The sequence below is a fragment of the Telopea speciosissima genome, chromosome 11 (genome assembly GCF_018873765.1).
Source record: "Telopea speciosissima isolate NSW1024214 ecotype Mountain lineage chromosome 11, Tspe_v1, whole genome shotgun sequence".
Taxonomy (NCBI): Eukaryota; Viridiplantae; Streptophyta; class Magnoliopsida; order Proteales; family Proteaceae; genus Telopea; species Telopea speciosissima.
In genome coordinates this window covers 44,034,753-44,055,616 of record NC_057926.1, presented here as the reverse complement: position 1 = coordinate 44,055,616, position 20,864 = coordinate 44,034,753, and the positions used below count along the sequence as shown (strand labels likewise).

At 39.3% G+C, this 20,864-nt stretch overlaps 1 protein-coding gene across 2 annotated transcripts; it reads left to right on the top strand.

Moving 5' to 3' along the window:
* Window positions 1–4,890: 4,890 nt before the first annotated feature.
* Window positions 4,891–19,365, top strand: LOC122646756 (craniofacial development protein 1-like). 2 transcript variants are annotated; one of them, XM_043840357.1, is made up of 5 exons: window positions 4,891–4,973; window positions 10,445–10,546; window positions 16,642–16,766; window positions 16,867–17,061; window positions 18,694–19,365. In XM_043840357.1, the coding sequence occupies exons 1-5, from the start codon at window positions 4,940–4,942 to the stop codon at window positions 19,063–19,065; spliced, it is 828 nt and encodes a 275-aa protein (XP_043696292.1). In that variant the 5' UTR covers window positions 4,891–4,939; the 3' UTR covers window positions 19,066–19,365. The 2 variants fall into 2 exon arrangements, with proteins under 2 accessions (XP_043696292.1, XP_043696291.1); XM_043840356.1 differs by having other exon boundaries at window positions 4,903–4,973; window positions 10,439–10,546.
* Window positions 19,366–20,864: the final 1,499 nt, after the last annotated feature.

Below are 20,864 nucleotides of genomic sequence, written 5' to 3'. Positions count from 1 at the left end.
CTCTCAGGTGCAATCGTGCGATGCAGATGATAATGTCGGTATTGCGGTGTTCAGCCGGAACTAGTAGCTAGTGCAAAATCAGCCCACGTGGGCGCTGGGCGGGGTCTGCGGAGCATGGTGGAATGTTATGATCACATTTATCCCACATCGGTTGTATGAAAAACTTAATGTGGGTTGATAAGTTATTGGGTTCTCTAACCTTGTAATCCGGTTCATAAGGTTGAGTTCTCCCAAGCTCATATCAGTCAGTCTTTAAATCACAATCATGAACATCAACATTAGAAGCAACGGCTGGATTGGGATGTGCAATAGGTCACTCTCCTTAAGATTGTATTTGCCCCTATAGGTCAATCTCCCAATATACAACAATTTTTACAAGTCCATTGGAAAGGTGTCAACCAAACACTAAATATAGTTTTGACCGCTCAATACCAATTTTTTGAATTCATTTTTTAATGTTAGAAATGCAGCGTTCAAAGTTCACACTATAATTCCCCCTACAAATTAAAAAAAAAAATTTGTAATAAAATAGAGATTAAGTACTAAAAACTTTAAAACATAAAGGACATGGCGTTGTAGATGTCTTTTAGACTTGAATCTACATTAGGTCTGACAAATCATGCTATTGAGTACGGATGAAAACATTGTTTCCTGGACCTTTCCTTGTTGGTGTAGCTAACTAGTCTGCTAGTCATATCCTACAATCCGACATCATGTCATCCCGTTTGAATAAATGGACATTTCTCGTTTTAAAGGATAGGCCTTGTCCTATCTCAAGTTAATGATTGTTTAAAGAATTTCTCCTTTAAATTCTCATCAGAAGCAACCCCACTTTTATAACCACTTAAGTTAACTCATAGGGTGCACCATAAATAAACTCATAGTTTGTGAGATATAGTTGATTACGAATCTTACACTCATCCTCTTGTCATTGTGATGAATACCACTCTCCCCCATCTAACCAAAGTGAGCCAAATCTATAGTAATACTAACAAGCCATTAGATGACTCTGCTTTTAGCCTTTGAACCTAATTACAGGGATCTTCTCTCACATAGGTTGGATTTTTGTCACATGACTTATGTTACATGCCTTAGACTCGTCTCTTTAGATGTCTCATGTATAATTTTGGTAGTTTATGACTTTGTAAACATGTCAGCTAAATTATTTTCTAATCTTACAAAGTCGATGGTTATCGTTCCATCATTTATATATTGTCTTACCAAGTTATGCCTCAAGCATATATGTCTTCTCTTCCCATTGTAAACCTTACTTTTCGCATTAGCAATAGTTGTCTAACTGTTACATTATAGTGATATCGATGGCACCGGTTTAGATCATAAGGCCCTGTTTGTTTAGAGGGGATGGTGGGGTGAAATTGTTGGGAAGATGGGACGGGTTTTGTTAGGATGAAAATGTTGAGGTAAAGTTACTTTTCCCATGAATAGTAACCAAAGTCCCACCAATTGGTGGGACTTTGGATATCAAAAGAGTGAGATTTTGAAGTGTCACATCAGCAGACAAAACAATTAATGATGTCCCCTGAGCTTTTGTAAGTTCACCATCCCAAATTAACCAAACAAGATTAGGGTGGAATTTTGAAGTGTCACATCAGCATTTTCCCATCCCAATTCTTAATTCTTCAAACAATGTTACACTTGTTACATCAACGGTAGAAGCATCAACAAGGCTGAGGTGTGCAAACCATTCTCCCAAGATACAATAGCCTTTACAAGCACACCTAATAGTCTTTGCACTTGATTTAAGGGCAACATTGGTAGACAAGGTAGTTCTCAATACTCTTGAAACAAAACTTACAAAGATTTCAGAGCAATGCATTAATCTATGTAAAAATACAAGAGAATTTTTGAGAGCAAGAGAGATAACTTTAAGACAAAAATAAAGAGAAAAAAATACAACACAAGAGAGGACCACTCCTTCAAATAGAGGGGTGAAACCCCTGCAACACACACATACAAAAAGCCTCAAAAGACTCATTTAAAAAAAAAAACCTTGAAATGTGACAAAGGCACCCCATTGGAAAATGTGCCAACCAGAAAATGAATATAGTTTTGACTTCTAAACACCAATTTTTTGAATTCATTATTTAACGCTAGAACTGCAATGTTCAAAATACAATTTTTAATCCCATAAACTTAGAGGGGGGGGGGAGATCATCTCGCAATTATTGGTTTTTTGATAAATGGGGATGAATGCTCTACTATTGGGCTAGTTTTTCAATTGGTATTGAGTTCCCAATAGGGTATGTCCTATTAGAGACTCGATTAGGGACTAGGGCTTTTTCGGTGCCTTTCTTTTTTCAAGTTCTTTTGTTTCACTTTCTTCTTTTTTCCCCTAATTTAAAAAATTGATTTACCAATTAAAAAGGAAGGGAAACAATAAAACCCCGTTTGTTTAGAGGGGAAGGGGGTGTGGGATTGTTGGGAAGATGGGACCCACATGTCGGTGGGGTTTCATTAGGGTGGAAATGTTGAGGTGAAGTTAAAGTAATATTATTGTAGCATTCCATCAGCATGTTTTGGATCTCGGATTTGCAGAGAAGAGAATAGGTGACATAAGTGATATAAGAGGTGGGGCGGAGGGATAGGGATAAGGATAAGGATAAAGATCAAGATCGGATTTGTACAGAGGAATAGAGAAAAGGGGTGAGAACCGTGAGATAGCGAGAGGTTAGAGAAGGGGAGGAAGGATAAACATCCCTCAAAACCGACTTATGAAATATTTCCCAATTTGCTAACCTCAACATCAAGCCAGATTTCCATTGCTTCAGCCTGTAACAACCACTTACGAAACAATCTTGCCCTTTCTTCAAGTATCCCCCCCCTCTCTCTCTCTCTCATTGCACTTTTGTGTGTGATTTTTAGTTGTGAATTTTTTTTTTTTCATGTAAGTAGTGAGAGTCAGGTTGAGAAGGATGGTAAGAGGAAGAGAAATAATCTTTATAGGGGAATTCGACAATGCCCATGGAGAAATGGGCAATTGAAATTTGCAACCCCATAATAGGGGTTAGGGATGGGTTTTGTGATGGGGGTTATGCTTCTGCGTCTATTGCTACAACAGGAGAAGATTTGGTGGTGGTGGTGGAGTTGTAGAGAAAGGTGAATATCTTGGTCAATTATTGTTGCAAGGTGAGAGCGTCGGACAAATGTAGCATTGTGAAATGGAAATCCAAAGTCGTGGAGACACTAGCAACCATGGTTGTGTTCATGAAGTATAAGAGCTCTGATTCAGCAAATGGAGATGACGAGCTGAGGAAGATGAAGAAAAGCGGAAAAAAAACCATTGTAGTGTTTTGCCATTTTACCAGTGAACAATGAGCTAAGTCCTGCAAATCTAGTGGGACTTTAAAAAAGACGGGGTGGGGAAAACATTAGCCCGACAGGAAAACTTGACAACCTGACAGCCTGACAATGTTTTACCATTATCTTGCCCTGATGAACCAAACGATCATGGGATTTACTGTTTAGAGGAAAAGTGGTTACATTATCCCGCCCTTGAATCCCACCCCACAAAACCCCGTCAAACAAACAGGGCCTGCTTTTATATGTAAAAGGAAAATTTTCTTTCACTTCTTTCAGTTGATCGAGGAAGGTACATTAACACACACACACTCTCTCTCTCTCTCTCTCCTCCTCCTCACATGAATAACCCTCTACCTTTTAAGTTCAAAATCATTTCATCGTTTTTCATTGTCGTGTTTCCTATGCCGCTTGTTTAGATAACCTCACCCATATATAAGATGCTTTTCATGCAAAGAGGATTGGCAAAACGGTTTCGTTCAAATGAGGGTAGACAAGTCATTTCATGTGAAAAGGAGAGAGAACAACGTGTTAGTGTACCCTCCATAGTTGGTACAGAGAATCTTTATCCATAAATTTTATATGGGATAATGTTTCCTCTTCGTAATATAAAAAAAAAACTCCCTCTCCGACTACATAGCTTATGCTAGTGTCTCCTGTGTTTATCTCTCCTCCCTCTTATGAAATGACATATTTGCCCCTATTGAGGGAGGAGAGACATAAGGAGGCACTAGCATATGTTACGTAATTGGACAAGGAACTCTATCTCTCTTTATATTAAATGAAAGGGTTGATCTAGGGCTTGCCCTGGTGGATCACTACTCTATTGAGAGAACTGCATCAGGAGCTTGATCAGGGGTTCAAGTCTCCTTAGCGGCACCAAATCCACTCTTTACTTGCTTTCCAAGAAGTGGAGCCCCTATGGGTACCATATGGATCCCTTGTGGGTCTTCTCCTTGCCTCCTTGTGGGACCTTCCTGACAGGTTGCATGGTCCCTTGCACCAACGCGGGACCAATGAGAGTGCGTGCGTCCAACAAGGGTGGGACTTTCCATTTCACGAAGGTGGGGCGGTCATTTGGTCTAATGTTCTCTGTGCCAAAGGCGTAGGATGCACCCAGTCACATGGGGGGTGGGCGAAATGACCGCCCTGCTACCCTAAATGGCCGAAATGACCGCGCCCATCTGTCTGGGCGCAGCCTGCGCTCCAAGGCACAAAACAATCGCCCCAGTCAATTTATCCTTCTTGTGTCTAAGCACAAGCACCATACAACCTGTCAACCTTTTTTTTTCTCTTCCAACAAAACTCATGGCCCTCTTTCCTAGTAGTGCAGGTGTACGTACATGTGAGAGGCAACCACCTATCCTACTTTTGCTATTTACAAGGGGAGGAGGGGTATTTATGAAAACAAAATAAACATGTGAGTGGCTATGAGATGTACGTTCACCTACACGTACGTACAGATGATCCCATGGATCATGCCATGAGAGTAGCAACCGGTCCTCTCCCCGTTTATAGCCATTAAAAGCATTTGTCAAATTTTATTCCAAGATGTGAACTGAACTGAAGGCTGGATTCTCCTTCTAAACTGATCTACGCCGTGATCGCTTAGCTGCAAACGATGGAGGAGCCGAGGAGACCGAGCATCGCACCTGGTACGCTACACTCCCGTCCTCCTCTTCTTCTTCTTCCTTTGTTTTTTGGGTATCACCTTTTTCTTCTGAGTAACAAAATACCATGTTCTTATTCTTCTTCCCTTCCCTTCTATTGCTGCAGCTTTTCATTCTTCTTCAGTGGTTGTTGCTTTGTCTGCTTATTTTAAAGGAAACCCTCTCTCTCTCTCTCTTTGCGTACGTGTGTGCCTTTCTGTCTGTTTCTGTTTTTTTTTGTTGGGGGAGGGGGTAGATCTGCCGTGTCCGAGTGATCAGCAAGGGATCCGACGTTGATACCATACCCGCACCCATGTTATGTCTTGTTAAATGAGTGTTTCAGCATAAACTGTCATATCCGAGTAAGATATGGGATACTCATTTTTTTTTTTGGGTAAATGTAAGATATGGGATACGAAAGGTAAGAATATGGATGATAAAATTGAGTTTTGAATAGCGGTTTAAGAAATGTCTACAACAGAGAAGTATATATTATGGAAGGAAACTGATCAGTATTCTAGCAGAATCTATGAGTATAAGATTGATAAATTTGAGCTAAAAAATTAGATTATAGCAGATGGGAAAATAAATCTTAGAAACTGACGTTAATATGTTGTGTTCCAGAAGACCAGAACAGGAAGAAGAAAAGAAAGGTAGAAGAGATATAGAAGATAAAAGAATCTGGGAATCTACCCAGAAGTACCTAAGGAACCATTAATGGTTAGGAATCGATCTTTGAATTTTTGAAATCCGTCCAGCAACATGATAAATACATATATCGAAGTAGAGAGAAAAATCTTAAAACATCATTCATCAAGTTCATATGCCCAATAAGCAGGGTACACAAGTATATGAACTCTTAAAACCTCTCACTATGACTAGATTTTTTGTAATCATAGTACACCACTCAAGCCACTACTAGATCAAAGATAGACTGAAAAAAACATTTGTGAATTTCTAAATTGTCTAGGAAAACTACAACTCTAAAATACAAAAGAGACTAGGACCAAACAACCATGATGTTCAACCCCTAATGCTACTAGGAAAAGACTTATATCCCACATTCCTCCCTTATACCCATATCATATGCCCATTAAAAGGACTTATCACTATGAACACCCCATTAGACCTACATATATAACCCAGTCCAAAGGTGTGTGTAAAATAAAAGGCCAAGGGTTCCCCATGCTACACCAATCAGCATGCGAGAATTGGTTCCATCAATAGGGGGCCCACAAGGTTAGGGAGGGAGGAGGAAATATCAGTAGGAGAGAGAGTGTTAGTTATGTTAGAGGGCGTGGGAAAGAACACCCACACTGTTGGCATGGGTATTTTTCCCTAAAATAAAATAAGCCCTTTTCTGTATTTTCCTACATCTACAATATTAGAAACTCCTAATAGACAAGAAATTCAAATCTTACTCTGGTTAGGGCCCTATTGATACTTAAATAAAACAGAATTACAAAATAGCGACCAATATGTGGGTCCAATTAGCTAATAATGCTAGAAAAAGACGTCTGCAGCCAAGCGGAAATCTATGCTGCACTTCCCCCTCATGAGCCCCCCTGAACTTCTCAGCATTAGCCAAATTGTAATGTAGTCCTAGATTGGTAGGAGACCAACTAGGATCCAGTAAACCAGGATCTGTTATGAACAGGTAAATTGGCTAGGCTAAAATAGGTGTTTTTGGTCAAATTAGGGTTAGGGTTTGGTTACGGTTAGGGTTTGATGTGTGGGTTATGTCAAGTTGAGGTAAGGGAGTCTAATAGTGAAGGCCTTGAGATGTTTTAATGGAGAGAAGTATGCTGATTTGAATCAACAGCAATTTAGGGTTAGGGTTTCGGGTTTTGGAAAAGAGGAAAAGATGGATTTCTAGGGTTTGGCTGGACAGAAGTTGACCAAACTTGAATGGTTTTCTTAGGAGGGTATGAGGGATAATCGGTCAGATTTGTAGATTTGGGTTGGGCAGAAATTAGTGTTTTGGGTTTTGATTTGAGATTGGGGGGGGGGGGGAAGTAGGGTTTCAGTGGTTGGGATCGGGCAGCAAAGGAGATCGAGTTCTCCTTATGGGCAGGGGGTGTTGTGGTTGAAATTTGATGAAGTTCTGATGGCTGGTAAGGTCTGTGGTGGGAATTTGAAAATAACAAAAGGGAAAACTAGGGTTGGGGTTGTAGAGGGTTAGGAGAAGAAGTAGGAGGATGGGGAATGCTTCCAACTTACCTGTAGTTGCAGAAAGTTATTGGCAGCAGCTTGTTGTTGAAGTAGCTTGAATAAAACTCTTTGACTGAAACATAACTAAAGAAGGTGATAGAGGATAATGTTGCCCAAAGGATTAAAATGGGATGGATGAAGTGGAGAGATGCGCCGGAGTGCTGTGTGATTGGTGTATTCCTTTAAAGCTTAAGGGAAAATTTTATAGGACTGTCATACGATCGGTTATGATGTATAGTGTAGAATGTTGGGCAGTTAAGAAGAGTCATATTATGATGTATAGTGTAGAATGTTGGGCAGTTAAGAAGAGTCATATAAATTAACTAAGTGTAGCAGAGATGAGGATGTCGAGATGGATGTGTGGCAAAACTAGGAAAGATAGAGTTAGGAATGGTCATATTAGAGCTGAGTTTGGAGCAACTAAGAGTAGCAGAGATGAGGATGTTAAGATGGATGTGTGGCAAAACTAGGAAAGATAGAGTTAGGAATGACCATATTCGAGCTGGGTTGGGAGCAACCCCGATTCATGGTTGGCTACAAGAGAGTCGTTTGAGGTGGCAAGACCATGTCCAACGGAGGCCTTGGGATGCACCAGTACGGAAGAGTGGTTTGATTCAGATTGAAGGGACTAAAAGAGCTAGGGGCAGGCCTAGACTAACCATAGGAGAAGTGGTGAGGAAAGACATGCATAGCATAGGCCTCATATCATGTATAATGTCGAGTAGAGCTGATTGGAGAGCAAGGATCCATGTTGCCGACGCCATTTATTTGGGATAAAGCTCTGTTGTTGTTGTTGATGATGATGAGAGCTTTAAGGAGAATAGGAAATGTGTAGGAAAACCAGCAAGGTAGGTTATAATCATATGATTTCCCCTTTTTTAGCTTGTTAAGCCGGGTTGTAACCTTTTTGATCACAGGCTCTGGCCAGTTGCTTATAATAGCATACATCAATTGAAAATAAAAATTTGAATGGAAATATGGCAAGGTCCCCAGTTTGCATTGGGGGGCGGGGGGAGAGATCCCTCAAACTTGGGCCTTTCCTAACTACAAAGAGCTGACTTGTGGAAAAATTAGTTCATAGAGCTTTAGAACAGGGTAGAAGCATGTATATGGTGTATCAGAGCATCTCAGAATGCAATGTCATCCCAGGATCACTTGTTATTCTTGTAGAACCAAGGTTTGAAATATGATAAAATTTATTATTTGAAGACCTATGGAGATGGAATCATGGAAATGCTTTCTGCAAGTATTACAAAATTCATAGAGGTGATGGAAATGTGTGGGCATGATAAAATAAAAAGCAGTACTTGTCGAGGATCTGTAACATTAGCAAACAATGGTTGTTTTTTGTAATTTTTTTGGTGCCTAGCAAAATAGTGCTTAATGATATTGCTCATAGTTGTCAAGGCGACGCCTAGGTGATCAAGACACCTAAGGCGCTGTTGGTGTTGCTTAGACTCTGTGACAACTATGATATTAATATCAAGATGTCTGTAAAATAATAGGTTTAGTGCTATGATGCATTCCACTAACCTATTAGGAGAGATTTAGGAAACTAACCCATAGGACGGAATCGCAATGGATCAGGACTAAGAAGTAATAGGCAGATTGGCAGAATAGAGAAAATCAGTAACTCAAAACCAGCCAGCCGCTGGGAATATGGTCGGTTGATGGGTTAACCCTGCTGTAGTTGTGCCTAAAATATCAAAGAAAACCAATGGTCAAATTGGGAGTATTGAACATGAACAGAAAATAGAAACTGTGAGGCCAAAAAATAGAAAGTAACAAGGGCAGTGATAGTTCCCAATTCCCAAGTCTGATGATCCTCAAATTCCAGTTCGAGTATAGATTTGATAGAGAATATCAAATTATCAGAATTTCAGCCAATCCAATGGATGGATTGGCTGGAACTGCTATCGAAATCAGGGACCAGAATAGGGTTGTTCCTGCTAATCGCAGGGTCTGAAATTGAGAACAGATTCTGGACAGAATTGGGTTAGTCTAAAACAATAGTAAAATTGAAGGAACTGAGTCATGTTCCAAACCAGAAAATAGGGTTTCAGAAGGTCTGAGAAACACTTTCAACGAGATATGTGACTTTATGTTTATAGCATGATGCAGAACTAAAACATTACCAGTGTAGGAGGAGAAAGAACCAGGCCAAAAACTAGACCTGGTTCTGGTTCTAATATTCTGTTAAATCTACTACTACTTTAGTTTCCATTTTGTGATAGTTCCTTTATTCTAGTTTCTATTTTGTGATAGATTTAGTTACTAAGTCAATAGCAGTCTAGGAGTTGCTATTTTGGTTTTATTTTTGCATAACAGCAGTTAGATCTTACTAGAAGAGTTGCTATTTTTAGATTTTAAAGTTACTTATTTTGTAATACAGTACATATTATAAATAAAGCAGAAGGAAGCACAGCCTCCCGCGAATTGAGTTATTGAGAAATTGGGTTTTTCCCCTCTTTTGGTCAGTGGTCAAGCTGTCCTTTGACTGTGGTGATGCACCTCCAGCCCTTGGTGGTGATTCCAATCTCGTAGGATTTGGTTCATAAGAAAGCAACACATACATTTCTTGTTTCCAGATTTTCCTAATGGTGTAAATGAATCTTATATTTTATTACTACTTATATGGTGGTATTGTCTTTATTTTTAACACTGAGCTCTCTGAACAAATGTCGGACACACACCGACAGCTACTTCTCACTGGATGGAGGGGCATCAAAAGACATTCAGGTATGCTTTGCAGATCTTCTTTTTCTCCAAATTCGGACCTCACTGTTTTGCAGTCCCGAGTGGGCGAGCCTTGGCACAACGGTTAAGTTGTGCTATTACAACTTGTTGGTTGCGTGTTCTAAACTTAGAAACAGCCTCTCTTGCGAAGCAGGGGTAAGGTCGTACATTTGCCCCTCCCAGACCCTGCAGTAGCGAGAGCCTCGTGCACTGGGATACTCTTTTATTGTTTTGCAGTCTCTGAATGTGGTACCCAAGTTAATTCATACTGGAAATATGAATAAAAAGCCATTGAAAAGGCAAATATTATATTATCGTCAGTTTAATAATTTGTTGCACCTCCCCTCATACCTTTGCATTCATATCTTGCAACTATGATTTGTTTGACTACAAGTGTCTGTGGTTAGAATTCTAGTAGTACTAGTAGCAAAAAGTGTGTGCATATATTCTTGATATGCACCTATAGAACTAAACTGGATATTATAGATTCGGTCTCTTCATTGGGTGACTGGGTTGATACCATGATGCAGGTGGTGATGTAGGAGAAAAAGATGAGCCTTCAGTTGCATGTGTCCAAGAAGTTGTAGAAGTTGATCCTGTTCCCAAGCCACAGGCTCAACATGAAGAAAATGGTGAGTATGTAGGTATTATTCTTTTTAGATTTTCTCTATATTAATTTATTTCCTGAATAATCTTCTTATTGGTAAGCTCCTTATCTGCACATGCTACATTTCAAAACATTCTTGTTGCACAACTAGGTAGCCATTGTTATTACGACATTGATGCTGCTCTCCTACCTATGTTATTGCTGCTATGTGTATGAACTCCAGACTCTTAGGCTGGGTCTGTTATCCTGTAAAATACTTTATGGGGAAAAAAATATTTTCCTGGCAAAAATTTATCTGAATTTGAGTTTCCTGATTCTTTTTCCTATTTTTTGATGAAATTGTGGAAGATATTTTTCTAGTCGGTTTTCAGGTGTTCGGATTTCCATAAAAATATCTTAAGAAAAAATGGATGATATTTATATGTTATCCATTAAATGTTAGGCTTCAATGATTTACCAAATCATAGGTGGATCCATTGTGTTTTGATGATAGAGATGCATCTCGACTCCCCGTCAAGAATTCATTGATAGAAGACAATGCATCCAGATGCTGCTCCAAAGACTCCTCAATAGGAGACAAAGGAATAAAAACCTCACACCGTATAGACACCACTCCGGAGGATGCAACAGTGTCCCTCGCTCTCCCAGTGCATCGAATTACCCCTCTCAAAGGGTATCATGAGCCAATTTTGAGACCTCATCGCCTGCCAGAATTAGACAAGTGTTGCGGCACTCTTATATCCAGCAATCGTATGAACTCATTCACAGGACTGACAATGTAAAAAAATAGTGCCCATATCTAAAAGTTGATATAAATGATTATGAAAATGGATTAAATGAACTCTTTTTTTTTTTTTTTTTGTTGCAATTACACGTGATGCAATCGATAGGAGGGGGAAGTTACTAGATTGACCCCTGTTTCCAGTGGTAGAAGCCTTCTAGAAGGAATACTAAGTTTGTTTATATGTTGTTTCTTTACTGCCCAATATTCAGCTACAAACATCATTACTGGTCGTATAACTGCCCTCTACAATTTTCCTTTGAGTTTTAAAGTAATACGTCACTGTGGCATCTTTCTTGAAATCTACTTCGATAAGGAATCACACAACACTCCAGACAGCCCTCCACTTTTTTTCCACTCTACTCTAATTCTTTGTGCAACACCATCCTCTATTTTTTCTTTTATATATATGATTGAACAACAACAACTACTCAGCCTTATCCCAACTAAATGGGGTTAGCTACATGGATCCTTGCCCTACAGTCACCTCTATTCGGGGTTATACTTGATACAAGGCCTAAGCTATTCGTGTCTTTCCTCACCACTTCTCCTAAGGTCATTTTAGGTCTGACCCTGACACTTTTAGTTCCTTCAATCTGAATCAAATTACTCCTCTGTATTGGAGCATCCAAAGGTCTCCATTGAACATTGCTATGCCACCTCAAACGACTTTCTTGTAGCTTATCATATCGGAGCTACTCCCAAACCAGCTTTAATATGATCATTCCTTACTTTATCCTTCCTAGTTTGGCGACTCATCCATCTCAACATCCTCATCTCCGGCTTCTCCGCTACACTGAGTTTATCTATATGATGCTTCTTAACTACCCAACACTCTCACCATACATCATAGCTAGTTGTATGACTTCTTCTCCGCACCGTACATCATAGCTAGTCGTATGACTGTCCTATAAAATTTTCCTTAAAAGGAATACGCCTATCTCACAACACTCCGGACGTACCTCTCCACTTCATCCATCCTATTTTAATTCTTTGTAAAATATCGTCCTCTATATCATCTTTATTTATGATTGAGCCAAGATACCTAAAATAATCAATTTGCAGAATCTCCCTCATCAATTTTCACCACCTCATTATCCTTCCTAGTGTAACCAAAGTCACACATCATATACTCTGTCTTCACTCTACTTATCTTAAAACCTCTTGATTCCAAGGTTAATCTCCATAACTCTTACTTGGCGTTGATCCCTGCTTTTGTCTCACCACCAAAACAGTATCATCAGCAAAAAGCATACACCAAGACCCTCATCTTGAATGTCTCTAGTTAAATCATTCATGATAAGCGTAAACAAATAAGGGCTTAAAGCTGATTCTTGATGTAACCTAATTGTAATTGGAAATTCACTACCTTGGCCCCCCAAAGTTCTTACACTTGTTACTGTGCCATTATACATATATTTAATTATGTCCACATATTTACCTGAAACACTTGTCTTCTCTAGTATTGACTTTGTCATAAGCTTTTTCTAGGTCAATAACGACCATATGGAGATCCTTCTTGCAATCTTGAAATCTTTCCATATGTCTCCTAAGTAGGTAAATAGCTTCCGTCGTGCATCTTCCTGATATAAAACCAATTGGTTCTCCGTAATAGTAGTTTCTTGTCTCAAGCGGGTTTCAATAACTCTTTGCTATAATTTCATAGTATGACTCATTAGTTTTATGCTTCTATAGTTATTGCAGCTTTGAATATCCCCTTTATTTTTGTAAATCGAAACCATGATACTTCTCCTCCATTCATCTGGCATTTTCTTTGTACTCATAATCTTAACAACTTGGTTAGCCAAGATAAACCACAGATTCCTAAGCTCTTCCACACTTCTATTGGGATCTCATCTAGGCCTTGTACCTTGCCTACTTTCATCCTCCTTAAAGCTTCTTTTACTTCATACAATCTAATTCTTCGTATATATATCTACAAGATATGGTGTCTTTATGGATAATGCAGTCTTTCGGAACACTATTACTCGAAGTGTGTTCATTCAGTAGGCTGCAGAAAATATAAATAACCTTCCCATCTCTTCGTAATATTCTCATCCCTTACTAATACTTTACCATCTTCATTTTTAATACATCTAACTCGGACGAGATCTTTACTCTTCCTTTCCCTCACTTTAGCTATCTTATGGATAGCTTTTTCCCCTTCCTTTCTATTCAAATTGTTATGAAGGTCTTCATATTTCTTCGCCTTTGCTTTTCCCACAATCTTCTTAGGTTCAATTCTAGAAAATTTATACTTTTGTAGATCCTCTACATCCTTAGTCCTTTGCCATGTCTTAAAACTAGCTTTCTTAGTCTTAATGGCCGTTTGAACTTCATCATCCCATCAACAAGTCTCTCTAGAGGAATGGCGTTTTCCTTTTGATTTGCCTAGGACATCTTTAACAACCTTCTTAATGCAAGTAGTCATCTCATTCCACATCATAATAGTGTCTCCCTCAAAGTTTCACTTTCCATGTTTGACCACTTCATTAGTAAATGATTTCAAAGTATTTCCTTTTAAGCTCCACCACCTTTTCCTAGGGCAAATAAGCTCACATGTCTTACGATTCTGTGTAGTGAGGCACATATCCATGACCACTAATCTATGTTGTGTGGTTAGGCTCTCCCCTGGTATAACTTTACAGTCCTTACAAAAGAATCTAACAGACCTTCTAGTTAGGAAGAAATCTATGTGGCTACTATGATGTCCACTTGTGAAGGTAACTAAATGCTCCTCTTTCTTTTCTAAGAAAGTGATTACAATGGATAAATCATAAGCCACAACAAAATTTAAAATTGAGATTCCCTCCTCATTCCTCTCTCCAAAACCATATCTTCCATGTACACCTTCATAGCCTCTACGATCTTTACCAACATGCCCATTAAGATCATCCCCTATAATAATCTTTTCTCCTTGACGAAAACCTTGCACTAATCCATCTATGTGTTCCAAAATTGTAACTTACTACTTTCATCTAGTCCTACTTGAGGTGTGTAGGCGCTAATTATATTGACAACCCTTTTTTCCAACACAAGTTTGATGGATATAATTCTATCTCCGAATATTTTAACATCCACCACATCATTCGTTAAATCTTTAGCCACTACTATGCCCAGTCCACTTCTATTACTTTTATCCCTTGTATACCAAAGTTTAAAGTCGTCCAACTCCTTAGCTTTTTTACCCTTTCATCTAGTATCTTGAATACAGGCTATGTTAATACTTCTTCTCTTCATATAACATCTATCAATTCTAGACTCTTACTTGTTAAAGATCCAATGTTCCAAGATGCTAATTAATCCTACGCTTTTGGACTAACTTATTTACCCACACTCGTCTATGGTACGAGAACCCTTGCCTACTTGTCATTGCATCCGGGTGCTGACGCGGCACGTCACTTAGGGGGGTCACTCTATTTTATTTATGATTGAACTTGGGCACCTAATGTTTTCATATCATCAGTTTTTACCATCTCATCTTTAGTCTTCTTGTTACTAAAGTTACACATCATATATTATTAGGGGGTGCAACCATTTTTAAAACACCAGCCCAACCCTAGGTTCCTTGGTTCAACCTGGGCCCAGCCTAGTCCGAGGTTGGGCTGGGATATATGAAGGCTTGCTCAACCTATCAGGCCTCAACGGCTTTCTATTGGCTCTCAATGAGCAAATTCTGAGAAAAAAATTCCCCTAAAATTTGTGGGATGTCATTTTACAGGTTTGCTGCTGAAGAGAAAATATATTTTTTTCTCCAAAATTTCAATTCCTCATTTAATCAAGGGGCAGACAATATTAAAATCATGTAAAATGTTTTACCAAATATGATTTAATGGCAAAATAAACACAGCCTTGGGTGGTGTATGGCTGCAGGAGTGTCTATCGTTGGGGTAAGATGAGTAATGTGGAACCTAATGTTTGGTTTCCAAGAGGAACATGTGATTAGATAATGGCTTCCTATTTCATAGAAGTTTTGTTCAACAAAAGCAAGAAACCTGTTCCTGTTGGTTTCCTGGAAGAACATGTGATGAGGTAATGGTTTCGTATTCCATAGAAGTTGTGTTCTAATAAGGGTGTTTCCTCTAAGAATATTGTGGCTAATCACGCCTTAAGATTTGATTTCAAAGTTAACACATCATGTTTAGAATTTAGAAATGAGATGGTGCTTCCATTGTCATATGCTTGTTTTTTATAAATGCAAGTTGATCTTCCTCTTCTTGTTGCTACAGGAGTTGATTTTTTTACATAATTCAATTGAACACACTATTTCTTATTTGGGAGAAAGAACACTGCCAGGCTGCATATGCTATGCTAGCGTTTGCCTGTCTCTCTCTCTTCAATGAAATGACATATCTGCTTCCTATAGTGGGAGGAGAGAGATAGGCATAGGAGCACTAGCGTATGCTACACAGCCGGACAGGGAACTTAATCCCTTCTTATTTATAAACAAAAACTGATGTGTGTGTGTAGACCCAATAAACAAAGCCTCACTCTAAAATGGGCTTCAAGAAGACAATCTAACTGTACGTGCACTAAAATGAAGTATGCATCCTATGTTACCATAGTAACCAGGCAGCTTTACATTCTCTGACTAATGAAATTTAACACCAATGGATACTATTAAGTTTCATCCTATGCCCCCCCTCCCTTTGTATCCTTTGTTGGAATGATATTGAGGACATCAACCACCTTTTCTTCTTTTGCCCTTTTGCCTGCTCAGTTTGGAAAAAAGCCTTAAGACTCCTTTTGGCCCCGTAGTAGGAGACCTCTAATCTTTTCTAGGGAGTGGCTTTGGATGGATATGACATTCTCTGGTAGTACTATCTGTGATGTGGTTGGCAAATTAGTGTTTGGTGCTGTTATATCTCATATTTGGATGGAGTGGAATCTTTGAAGATGGACTTCCAACTCCCGTTCCCTTCACATGATTTGGAAGGCCATCTTTTTTGATGTTAGCTCTAAGATTCACTTGTTACCTCATAGATCTATTGTAGACTCCCCAAGGAAAAGACATATTGTTATTACCTGGGGATTACCTGTTTTTCTTCTTCTTCCTTCCGACCCTTCCTAGGGTCTGCTTTTGTATAGCTCCCCCCCTTTTTCCCCTGCTCTTCCTTTTGGTAATAAATCATTTATTCACCAAAAAAAAACAAAAATTTACATTTGCACCATCAAGATCACAATTACTGTAGTCCTTGAGCATTTCAATCGGTAATTAGTGATCTATTCTTCAGATTGAACAGAAAACACACTGACCCAATTTTGGACATAATCACTATATGTCAAATAAGACCTGTGATTTTTTTTTAAAAAATGTTTGGTTGCTCTCATAATTGCAGAAAGAAAAGCCCGGGTTAATGCTGTATGGGAACAACTAAATAAGGGTGTATCAATTAAGATTCCTCAGTCATTTACGAAGCAGCCTGCTTCAGCTGGTAAAAAGATGGAGCAGAAGACTTCCCATGTGAGAGAGTTCTGTTTCTCTTACTGTTGATAGTTGTTCTAAAGAATTGTTGATGTAATTACCGGGTAGGACCATGTTTGACCTTCATCTTGTTTTGTAGAGTTGGATGACTGCTCTTGGACTGGTGCCCAAGAAGGCAGGATCACCTGGGCAAGACTCACCACAAAAGAGGCCTAGTGTTTCACATAACGGTACTAGTGAGGAGGCCAAGAAACTTGCTGCTGCTGCCTTATTGGCTGTCAAGGATGCTACTGCAGCGGCTGCCAATGCTGCCATGAACAGGGGAAAAATAGAGGTAATGCAGTTCGATGGTTCAGCTGGAGTGACTATGGGAGTATGGGGTTTCTTAATTCTTTCTCTAGTGGGCCATTTACGTCTATTTAACATAGCCTTTGGTACGAGTTGTATGACAAAATTCATGTCAGTTTAAATTTCATACGAATTTAATATGTATTTGAGATGTTTTTGCATTTTTTGACTAGTTTAGGTATGCAAAACAAACCTTTTTGAAGGAAATGTTAGGAAAATTTAGAAAGTTCAGGATTTCATTTTGATTTTGACCTATAGCAAAGTTGATATGAACCCTGAGATTAAAACCATGTTATGCTCTATTCCTGTCTGCCCAAATTTCCAATAGGATGCCTGTTTCTTGCATGACCAATGTAGGAATGGCTTCCAGTATGGTATGTCACGTGGCAAACAGCTTGGATGGGACCAAAAGTTGTGGACAGGTAGGTACCAAAGTCACCTGCTTTCATGTCAAATTTCAGCCTGAATGGAGTTTACCAATTGGCCAAATTGAGCCTTGAAAATTCAAGATCATGGAAAGTGCCCAACAGAGGGGGGCGGTAATGTTGCTCCATTGACCAAGTGGTCACAGGTTCGAGTCTGGAAGCAGCCGCTCTGTGAAGTAAGGCTGCATACATTATGACTCTCCCCAGACTCCGCAGTGACGGGAGCTTCGTGCACTGGGTACGCCCATGGAAAGTGCCCAACAGTCATTGGGGTAATGTAGGCAATGTATGTAAATGAAGATGCATGCCAACACATGATACTAGGGTAGTATATTTGATTGTAATAGGCACTGAAATTTGACATGTGGCTAATCAAGTTTCCAGACCATATACTTTGTAAATGGTCAGAATTGCCAGATCATAATTCTATGTCACATAATAAAGGGGGGGGGGGTCATCAAGGAAGTCCTTCCTATATGGGCCATCCGAAAACTTTTTGCCTTCCCAATATTTGAGTGATATTTAAACCAAGCTTTTTGTACCGTAAGTTTTTATATTTGTTGAAGTTTCAAATGTGATATTGTTTTGATTTTCACAAATATGGATTCAATGCCAAAACATTTTTATGAAGATGTATTTGGCATTTTCACGATGAATATAAAATTTTGTTGGACATAATACCATTCTGGCTAAGCTGGCAATGGTATTTATAAGATCACTTACTATTTTTGCTTTTGAGGTAGTCCTTGCTGGTATGTCTACTTGGTAATTTTGAAGGCTTCAGATAGTTTGGGATGCCTCTTTATTAAGCTTTCTTGTGGCATGACAACAGAATTCTGCAATCTGTGTTTCTTGAGCTTTGCAAAAGTGAAACTATCAACATGTATTGAAAATTACAAATAAATTTGGAATTAGACCCATAGTTTGGAGGCTGCATATGATTTAGTCTATGCTGGTTTACCTGGTTATTATGTTTAGCTTTACATAAAAATGAAATGATGAAGAGACCCATAAAAGTTATAATGGTTGCTGTGCTTCTGTCTTCCTTTGGCATGTGGTTACATGCATGTAGTGAATTTAATTTTTGAGCGCTCTTATAAGGTCAAAATATTTTAATATATTATTCAAGGTTGCCAGTTCATCTGCAAAGGAGATTATAATTTGTTCTAACAAATATCTGTACTGTGTCACAGATCAAGGAGGTCCGAGACTTCGCTGGTCAGGAGATTGAAGTGAAGAAACTTGTTGATGCCGACTCGGAGGAGGCAGCTGAAAAAGCCAAAGCTTCTGCTGGACCAGTCTCTGCTGTTGATGCCGTTCTTGAACAGATCAAGAAGAAACCAAAACTTAGCGTGCTTGACAAGACAAAAAAGGACTGGGGAGAGTTCAAGGAAGAAAACAAGGGGCTGGAAGATGAGTTGGATGCCTACAAGAAGAGTTCCAACCAATATCTGGACAAGGTTTCCTTTTTGCAGAGAGCTGACTACCGGGAATTTGAGCGGGAACGGGATTCTCGTCTGGCTTTGCAGGCCAAGAGGAGGCCGGACATGCGAGAGGAACCATAGCTCTCTTATCAGTTTAATATGCCAGATTATCTGAATGCTCTTTGGTGAAGTGGAACTGCTACTTTTGCCTAAAGGGGTGCAAAATGGCTAGAGGTCCGGGAAAGGATAGAGGTTGCAGATTATTATATGGAGGAAGAAGGCCCTCATATTTTTTTATGGAGACACTGCATGGAGTGCATGTGCATTTAGAGATCCCTTCAACATTGTTTGTTCTCCTGAGGACTCTTCAGGAGTCTAATGAGCAAAATTCGACTGGAAAGAAATGATAGAAGGCTGTTGTCCATTAAGCCAAAAATTGTATATTTTTATACCTTTAGTTTTTCAGGACGAATGGAAAAAAAATGCTGGTTAAATGGTAGAGTGACGGTAAGTAGCGGAGCTGTCCTTGAAATGGGATGGACAACCCTTTGATGTCCCAATGTCCTGATTGGCATCCTTGCCATTTAACAGATGCAAATGAAGAAACTAACTCTAAATTTGATGTAAAATTTTCCTTCAATGGTAATTCTTCGTTTTTTGAATGTCATTTAAAAAAAAAAAAAATTTAAACAGTGATCTTATTTTACAGGAAAGTTTACTTTTCCATCTCTTTTAAGTGGAAAAAAAGAGGGGAAATCAGGGATAAGAGCAAGGGAATGAAATTATCTGGAAAATTCAATTTGGACAATAAGCTGTTTGCCACCTCAGATTGGTTCTGGTTTTTCCATGTTAATCACAGATGTTCACCAAAAATTAGGTCTAACAGGAGTGCCAGAATGTCTGAGTTCAACTCTGTCTGATCCTTTCGATTGGCATTTAATGTCTGATTTTTAAATCTGGCTAGAGTCTATTGGAGCAGAATAAGGCTTCTCCATACATACCCTGTGGAATAGTTAGTTTGAAAGCAAGAAGCAAATACGGTTTTCCCTTTTATCTTTGTGAGGATCTATTTTGGATTAAAAGAGAGAGCAATAACAGAGTGGCCACTCTTTATTCGTGAGCCTGTTGAGGAAGTCTAAAATTCAGTATTAAGGGAAATCCTTGAGTATTATCGAGTAACCCTACCGTTGCTATAGGGCTACTTTTGATTGCATGGATAACAATGTCATGAGCCCACAGGGCAAGAGATCTTCCATTTGGATCCTCTGCTGGCAGGCAGCCGTGCGATGGTTGCCTCCTCACACAGGCAGGGTTCTCGGGCAGTGGGTGGAGTGGTCATTTCGCCCCCGCCTATGTGAGGCTGCACGCCGGCCGCACGGCTACCTGGCAGCAGAGGATCACGATTCTGAGATCTTAGCACTTGGCTTTGAAGTTTGATAGATGGCCGTCTATCTGATCCTATCCAAGGTTAGAATCGTCATATCATCCTTCTTTTGATGGAGGAAATACATAAGAAAATTCACTATATAGTGGGCCATATAATTGAATTACATGATAGAATGTGACATAGGCAATCTAATGAAGACATTGATTACTCGATTGGTGCCATGTCAGGTAGAATTTAAGCTCCCTTGAGCCATAAGTCATCCCTCTCTTGTAGTTGTAGTTAAAGTCCATTATCAAGCAAACCCATCTAACAAAAGCCTGACCCAATGGGCATGAGTGCATGACCAATCGTAGGCTGGATTTGCATTCAATGAGGCACATCCAAGGGCTTCACCCAATATTTAAAATTCTATAATATAACCATTCAAATAACCTATTAAGTCCATATATATGGGGAAAAGACCGCTACCTGGTCGAGTGTGACACGCGGCTCTTGTGCCTGGATATAGGCCCATGTGAAATGACTATTAAATCCATATATATGGGGAAAAACC